The sequence below is a fragment of the Teleopsis dalmanni genome, chromosome 1, assembly GCF_002237135.1.
Source record: "Teleopsis dalmanni isolate 2A chromosome 1, ASM223713v2, whole genome shotgun sequence".
NCBI classification, from domain to species: Eukaryota; Metazoa; Arthropoda; class Insecta; order Diptera; family Diopsidae; genus Teleopsis; species Teleopsis dalmanni.
This window is the reverse complement of record NC_051846.1, coordinates 38,377,636-38,386,778: the sequence shown is the minus strand read 5'-3', so window position 1 is coordinate 38,386,778 and position 9,143 is coordinate 38,377,636. Positions and strand designations below refer to the sequence as shown.

The 9,143-nt window shown below is 31.0% G+C and overlaps 1 protein-coding gene across 1 annotated transcript; it reads right to left on the bottom strand.

Moving 5' to 3' along the window:
• Positions 1-6,317: 6,317 nt before the first annotated feature.
• On the bottom strand, positions 6,318-9,143 carry LOC119673512. The gene is made up of 5 exons (XM_038084808.1): positions 9,030-9,143; positions 8,897-8,972; positions 7,965-8,043; positions 7,470-7,655; positions 6,318-7,412 (listed from the first exon to the last, which is right to left on the bottom strand). The coding sequence occupies exons 4-5, from the start codon at positions 7,641-7,643 to the stop codon at positions 6,381-6,383; spliced, it is 1,206 nt and encodes a 401-aa protein (XP_037940736.1). The 5' UTR covers positions 7,644-7,655; positions 7,965-8,043; positions 8,897-8,972; positions 9,030-9,143; the 3' UTR covers positions 6,318-6,380.

Here is a 9,143-nt window from a genome sequence, read left to right as displayed (position 1 = left end):
TTTCCTTTCCATTTATAGTTTCCCTAATCTATATATTGTAATACTATCTAGATGTAGCCCTTGTAATAATTTATTGAATATTTTTTTTAAAAATAGGAATAAATAGGAATTTAGACTTTGGATGCTATTCAAAAAAATAAATTAAATTATTCTGCTTATAAGATTATGTATACTAGACTATATATATACCATGACTTGTTATAGTAATATGCATAAATAAATAATAGATTTAGAAACCCTGTTATAAATAAAGCAACTTCACCTTTACTTATGACTAAAATACCATTAGCAAGGGTTGAAAATTATATACTTTCTAAACTCTATTGTCTAATCATAAAACAATATATTATACAAAGACACACTCCGTCTTGGTTTAATGGTTCTATGAAGACCAATGCCTATTAAATATAATTTCACGAATTTAGTTGAAATTTTCGAATGATAAATATTTTTTAGTCCGCATATATAAAAAAATTTCTATAAATTAATTGTTATTAAATGTTGTTAACCGAAGCATATAATTTTCTATTGCTTATAATTGAGGTTGAATTGAGACAGGAAAATATTCCTATAATCATCATATCATAATTGCTTTTAATTGACGTAGTTTTACGTAGTTACGCCCGTTCTGCACGTGAAAATATTTTTAGTTAATCGGAATCAATACTAATAATCACTAAAAAATTTCAACTATTATTGTGTAACATACATTTTTTTTATTTATATTGTAAAAATTTATTTGAATTTGCTCGATGGATTGAACAGTTAGTGTAATCGCACGATAAACGTTTCTGACATTGAGGCCAAATAGTGTATCCTACAATATAACAAAGTGTCTTCTTTAAGTAGATACTTCATTCACCACTCAAATAGCTGTTAATTATTCTGTCAACTAATACCATCGTCTAATTAAGTAGTATTTGGCAAATCATCATGCAAAGACTTTAGTCTCAGCAACGTTATAAAGTAGTTATGTACAATGTATGCCCAAAATAATTATTAGTAAAAAATATTTATATATATCTATATTTATGCTATAGGTATATACAATAATGTTTCAAAGCTCACTTTGGACTGAGTAGTTCCATTAAAAAAAATGGTCACATTCAAAACAAAATAATATTTATTTGCAATACATAACCTATAAATCTTCACAAATCTTGATATACTGTCTTAAATGCTCGCCCAAATTCTGAAAAATTGGAAAATGCAATTAAATATGTCTATGTGGCTTATCCAGAACCAATCTGAAGTTTATAGACGCCTTATTCTTTAATTTACTCAACAATATTTCCAACATTGCCCAGATACATATATTTATCCATGTAAGTAAGTTCGGGTAGTTCCAATATGCTCAACTTTTTTTCCACAGTTATGACCAATGTCGAATTTGTACGAATATTTTAGCCAATTGAGGATTCAATACTCTTACCAAATCACTTAGCTATCTTCTTTTGTAATATGTGGATCGATAAGGGGCAAGTTTTCATAATCATGTGAAAAATTTATATTTCTGAAATTCTTTTAGTAAATGATGTTAGGTTAGGTTAGGTTACTGGGGCCGTCCGAAGACTCACTTAGACCATGAGGTCCATTGTGACACCCTAAGAATTTGACACCTGTCCCTATAACCACTTGGTATTGGCTACAAAGCCATTGACACGAGCTATGGAAATAGAATCTAGCTCTCTTAATGAATAGAAAAAGTGCGACCCTAAGAAGGATAGTCTATGTCTTGCGAAGGCAGAACACTGTAGCAGAAGGTGTGTTGGTGATTCCTCTTCATCATCCTCCATGCAATGCCTACAATGTAAGGAGGTCCTGATGTTGAGCCTCACGGCATGTCCTCCCAACGGGCAGTGTCCCGTAATAATTCCCACTATCCTGGATAAATTTGCTCGGGATAGATTGATTAATTCCCCCGATCTTTTCTTACTTATTTTTGGCCAAAATTCCTTGGTTTTTATGCAGTTGGTTACTGTTGACCATCTTCTTTCAAACATTTGGTATGTCCATAATTTTATTCGGTGCCGACAAGAAGCAACTGGTATACCCACACTTTCTTTTTCCAGAAGAATTTGTGCTGTCGTACCATGTCTTGCTAATTCATCTGCTATACAGTTGCCTTGGATGTCCCTATGTCCAGGGACCCAAATAATTCGTATCCGAAAATATTCAGCCATCACCATAAGTGATGTAAGACAATTCAGTACTAACCTCGAGTTGAAGGTCGACGAGTTTAAGGATTTTATAGCTGCCTGGCTGTCAGTAAATATGTTTATAAATTTAACGGAGGAGACATTGTGTTCCAGCCGATCTGAAACTTCCAATATAGCAGATACTTCAGCTTGAAAAACGCTGCAGTGATCCGGTAGCCTGAAACTCATACTGAGATCTAGTTCAGGGCAGTATACTCCTCCTCCTACTTGTCCATCTAACTTTGAGCCGTCTGTAAAGAAGTTAAGGCGATTAACACTCTTTACAGAGTAGTTTTCCCATGTCTCCCTAGAAGGAATAAATAATTCAAGATATCTGTCCACAATTGTAATTGTAGTACAGTAGTCATTTATATTCGGAATGAAATCAATTTCTCTGAGGATGGAATCTTGCATCCATCCACAACTGCTTCCAATTCCTAGTTCTCTTATCCGTAAAGCTGCCCCAGCTACCTCGCCTTTCGCCGCGATGTTGATAGGTAAGATGTCGATCGTAAATGATGTTAAAAATATTTAATTTTTTTTTTTTATTTGTGTTGTTATTAATATAGAAACTATTATTATATATATAAACTGAGTACACCTATTTAGTTTATAGCGCAGAAAAGGAAACAAATTATTTTAAGGTTTAATAATAAAACTTATAACAAAAGGAACAAAATTTTGTATAATTAAAATTTACAAAATGCTCACTTCATTTGGTTTTTCTCATTTCATGGAAAATTTAATATTTGCGTGACAACAATTGCACAATGGGCATTAACTGAATTCAGCCCAATATTATTACGTCTGTTACATGGTCGGCTCCCCCTGAATATTTTACTTTATTATGTACGTGAATAAGTGAACGGTACGAATAGTAGCTTCAACTTTTATTGAAACTTAGGTACTTGAGTATTTTCCATCATTCATTTTTCATTTCCGGCGCGTTCACAAGTTCCTTTTTGGTGCCATTATTAATGTATCGAATTAAACCGTTTGACATTTGCTTACGTTGCCATGTCGTAAAGGTATTTTGCCGCTATTTCATTTTTTTGACAGCCTTTGTACGTAATTAATTAATAAAATATTGCGAGTATTTGCCAAATGACTTGTAAATCATTTTCATAACTTTTCTGACTCACAACAGGATATCCACGCGATTCACAATTTTTTACAATTCGCTATTCAATGGGGAGGAAAAGGACGAGAGTTGGCTGGCCTTTGTTGCCAAATAACTGAAAAGTTTAGTTATTTATTGCCATTTAATTGTTTAAATGGCGGCTAAATTGTTTGGTTAAAAATGTAATGACACTTTTCTAACAAAGTGGAAAAATCTACAAACTTGATTTGGTATTTTGCTTCTTTAATGACAGTGCTCGAGTATATTTATATGTATATTGTTCCTGATTATATTTGTGGTATGGTAACAAGTAATTGTGTGTTATAGGTACTTATCAAACATTTACCAAGGTATTAGTTAAAATGTCGTAAACTGAATTCATTCGAATATTCATTAATGACAGTTTGGTATTTATTTTTAATTAATTAAACATAAATGAATGTTTTTCTTATAAACAAAATTGTTTCGTAATGACAATTTTAATTAATATATATTTTATTAAGTTACTGCAAATGTACAATACATAAGTTAACTACTTTATTGAATCCACAACATGCAAATAAAGGCTGAACTGGACAAATAAACTGATCTAATTACCTAAAAGACAACGAAATTATTCGATGGTCAGCTACTTATTTAATTAAGTTTTCTCTATTTTAAATTCAGTTTATTAATTATAATCTGAAATTGAATCGAAAATAACGTAAATGGAATCACTTTTCTCTATATATTTCATTTGCAAATATACCTTCTGCTAAAAAAGTGTCCGGATTTTGTTGTTTGTTAACTACTCCTTAAATAATAGACCTTTTTCAAACATTTTTGTTGTGTTGTTACACCCTTTCTTAACATATGGTATAAATTTGAGCGCCATCTGTCAATTAGTTTGTTTACAGCAGCTGTTAATTTCAGACTACCTCAAGTGCATTTAGCGATTTTTACTATGGCGACTTTTTCACCAAACACGCCACCACTGTCATCGCTCAGGCACCATATTCGCGAGATCTGGATCCGTGCGACTTTTTCCTGTTCCCGAAACTCAAATTGCCCCTTTGTGGTAAGCGTTTTGAGTCGATTTAATCGGTGAAAGAGAATTCGCTGAAAGAACTAAAAGCCATATCTTCACGGGCCTACGAAAAGTGTATGGAACATTGGGTTAAACGTTGGCATATGCGTATCGTTTCAGAAGGAGCATATTTTGAAGGAAATAAAATAAATTTGGAATAAAATTCAAATATGTGCGTTTGATTACAAAATTCGAGTACTTTTTGAGCAGAAGGTATTCAAGTTTTTATCACTTGTTGATGGAAAATTACCTTATAACTCATTGAATATCGACAGAGCCTTATTGTGAATTAGCATTTAGCTCAACCGCATTCATTCTTTGTTTCTGATTTTCTACCCAAATGGATAGAGAGGACTCCATTTTTACAATTAATGGACTTCTATTTTTTGTAACTTGTTTAGTCTGTAAATGTGTGGGTTTTCCATAGGCTTTTATATTGTCCGTATCGTAATTAAAAATTGTTCTTACAGTAGTTGGAGCTAAACCCAGAATTCTCCCAATGTCAACAGGGTTTTCTCTAAGTTTTAAAAATTTGTTTTCGCTTTTAATTTATTTTTAGGTTTTATAAAGCAGAAATTTACCTTTCCACTCCAATATACAAGTGAAAACTGAATGCTTTTAACTAAAAAATAAATAAATCTAAATTCCTTTTTAAAAAAACGTGAGCTACAAGAAATAAAATGGGAGTCCCTTCTGTACGTATCTATTTAAAAACGATGCAAATCGAAACTCTATCGAAACAGTTCGAAGCCAAAACTTATTATTTTTTAAGACGCAATTTAAATCAAAGCAAATCGAGGTGACGGAAATCGGGGTATTAGTGTATGTTATAATTTCATGTACGCTATACAAGACATGTAGGACAATGTCTAGGTCCATCTTAGCGAGTTTAGATGATTCGATTGGTGTAAATAATTACAATTTTAAACGTTTTTTGTTACGATTTGGAGTTGTTTGTGTAATTAGAGCAGTATTTTTAGTAATATACAATGCACATAGTTTGTCTTCTAATAGCAATGAAGTATATATTTATAAGTCTTGGGGGCTAAACTTTTATATTTATGAATAGGTATGTAAGCTTCTTTGGTCAATTAACTATTCAGGTAAATTTCCAAGTATATTATCTGTATATATTCCCAAGTATATTATTTGTTATCCGTATTATCTGTATATCTGTATAATGCGAACTTAATGAAATAAGTTTCATTCGCTAGCCTCACATCAACAGGGCAATATTATCAATGTAGATCTTAGTTTAGCCAATACTTGGCTTGAATTACTATCACTAAACAATATGTCTATGTATATTGCCATCACAAAATGATGAAAGAGAGCACTAATAAAATTTGACAGATAAGTTCTTCGCAGGGAATTTGGTTTTCTACGATTAGCAACACCTTCCGAATATTCTATATGAGCAAGATTGGTCATTTCGTAGAAATTCATGACAATGCTCAAATAAAAAAGTTGTTTGATGTGGCAGTTGTGGAAAAATACCTAAAGGTAGATCGTATCAACGTTGAAGTAATCAAGTTGAGAGACACTAACCAAGCTTATTGTAAGAGACTTGTGAATGCAACAGAGACGCCTTAAGAAGAATGCTGCGCCAAGGCAAAACCGAGAACCAGTTGTAATAGACAAATAAATAAGTACTGTTATTAACAATTTGCTTTTATTAGATAATAAAATAGTTACGACAGTTTATCAAAAAATTGACAAGAATTCCATGTCGTAATGTTTAGTATGTATTCTTTACTTGCGCCTTGTTTTTTTCCCACTTTGAAGCACTGAGTTATCAGTTTAAGCACTTTATACTTGTTAGAATTACTACAGTTCATTAATACATAATACAAAAGAACATAGAAAAAACGTGTACAAAAAGGTGGCATATAAAAAACCAACACTGCAAAATAAAAAATAATGCAATGTGATAACAACAATAATTTAACAATAAAAATTTAAAAAAAATTTGAACACCAATTTTCAGATATTATAACTACAAATGTTGGTTATATTCTTCATCATAATCATCAATGAACATATCTTCTTGTTCTGGTATTTGTGCATTTGACATGTCATCGTCACCTAAATTTTCGCCAACTAAGCCTTCATCACTTTGACTATCGTTATTAAGCTCTTCATCATTGAAATCGTAAAAGTTAATATAATCAAAATTAATGTCATCAAAACTGATGTCTTCAATTTCAATCATCTCCATACTGCCAAAAGAAACATCTTCAAGCTCGTTGGTACCAAATTCGTTGGTACCAAACTCGTCGGTACCAAACTCGTCGGTACCAAACTCGTCGGTACCAAACTCGTCGGTACCAAACTCGTCGGTACCAAACTCGTCGGTACCAAACTCGTCGGTACCAAACTCGTCGGTACCAAACTCGTCGGTACCAAACTCGTCGGTACCAAACTCGTCGGTACCAAACTCGACGGTATCAAACTCCTCGGCATCAAACTCATCGGCATCAAACTCCTCGGCATCAAACTCATCGGTATCAAACTCGTTGGTATCAGGCTCAAAGGTATCAATATTTTCATTGCAAGGGTGTTCATTGAAATAGTCTTCGTTGTTACAATTATCATCTAAAAGATAATTATTATCAAACTCTATCTCTTGACAGTTTTCATTTATAGGGTTTCCGAAATCAAAGATTTCTTCAGATAGGTTTTCATCAACATTATGTTCGACAACATAATTAGCATGGCTTTCATAAGTAAATTCACTGACATGGACTGAGGGAACAAGATTATCATCAATATTTTCAAGAACAGTTAACTCCTCAATTATAGTATCGTCGTTACTTGACTGATCATCTCCTATATCATTTAAAATCATTTGTGCATTTTCTGAAATAATCATTTCGAATTCATTTACGTAACTTTCAATGGGATCCCCCATTTCTTCTATTAAAATCATGTTTTGTTCATAATGTGTATCTATATCCTCAAAGACCTCCATAAGTTCTTCGTAAATGTCATCAGTGTTATTTTCCATATTGACTGCTTCGAATCCCTCCTAAACAGAATTATTATTTAAAAAGATAAAGCTTTATTTAGAAAGATATTTAATTACGTCTGTAACTAGGAATTCTAAGTTACATAATGGACAAAACTTTCTACGGTTTTCAGATTCTGCCCAATATATATACTCTTGTATACAATCTGAGCAGTACGGATGGGCACAAGGTAACAACTGTATTGCAACAGCAGTATCCTGGCAAATTGGACAAAAGATGGATGCACTCATTTTGATTTATATCTGTTCGAAACAAAAAATATGTAAAAGTGAAATAATAAAATTTAATATTTAATATTTCCTGTTAAATAAAATTTTGAGAATAACGAGTTTTTGAGTTATTAAGATAATAAAAATAATTGAGGCAATTTTACTGTATTTACTGTAATATTTGAACTTGGATATTCTAATCAGGTATATACCCAAATGGAATTAAACTAGAAGTAAACGTAATTATAAAATATCGAAATAGACTTTCATGTATTTTTGTACATATAGTATTTTTATATATTTTATAATAAAAGATATATGAATAAACTCTATTTGGATTACCTTAGGTCTTTAGTATTAGATTTTTGAGCAATGACACCGTCGTAGTAAATTTTTATTTTTTATTTGTAAGTCTGAAAATCTGTAACAAATTAAAATTTTTTCGATATCATATACTTAAAAATCATATTAATAAAACAAGGATAAATAAATCCTACAGATTTTGTGAATAACTTATCACTAAATTAAACTCTCATTATCATTTCTAAACAATATTAAACCTTTCTTGTATTCATACTTTGAATGAAATTCATCCGTTGCTGATGAATGAAATCATCGGGAAAATAGCCTTAAATGTAGATTTGTTTAAGCAAGTACATAATATCTTTTCAGTTATAATGGTAAATTTATAATAATTATCATTCCATAATTATTATAATTGTTTTCCCTTCCATTTCAACGAATAGACAAAAAGATACTAAATAGAAGAAAGACATAGCTTAGTTATGGATATAGATTTATAAAAACTTTTATAAATTTAAGCTTTTGCTAAAATAATATATGCTTTAAAAACAAATTGTATATTGGAACAAGAATTTTAAATATTATGAATATTCCTACTATTTGAAATTTTTGGCAGCACTTTTTGTCCCATAGCATTTGTAATTCATTTCAGAGACCGAAAAAGATTACTCAATTTTTTTATGCGATTTAACACCAATATGTAAACCATATATTACTAATAACAGGATCCACATAATAAAAAGTGTTTACAGGACGAATATATAATAGCATTTTATAGCAATTTATTATACTATAACTCAGAATTGAAAAATGTTAGTAAATCAAGATTTTAATAAATCACATCTAGCCTCAATAAATCAATACATATAAGTTGGTTTGTAAGACATCTTTAGATAAATACAAGCCACAAGCAATATATATATATTATATACATATATATATATATATATAAAAGTTTAGATACCACTCACTTTACTTGTCAAAAAACTATGGAGTCTGTGACATCAAATTTTTCAAACAATATTCTTGACACCAGACTTAAAGGAACTTAAACAATAAAAAATTATAATTAAAAAAGCATATAATACTAATTACCCTACCCACCTGTGTTATACCTTCACCAAATTAATTAAGTACCTTAAGTTTTCCTGAGATTTTTTTTTTGTTTCTTGAAGCTCTTGCGTTAAGTTGTTCACTCATCAACTTCCCTAGTCGAAC

Excerpts from the sequence above, each read along its gene's own strand:
- LOC119673512 (XM_038084808.1), bottom strand. The coding sequence starts at position 7,643 with ATGAGTGCATCCATCTTTTGTCCAATTTGCCAGGATACTGCTGTTGCA. Across the intron at positions 7,413-7,469 it reads TAGAATTCCTAGTTACAGAC|GAGGGATTCGAAGCAGTCAA; the intron begins GTAATTAAATAT and ends AATTCTGTTTAG.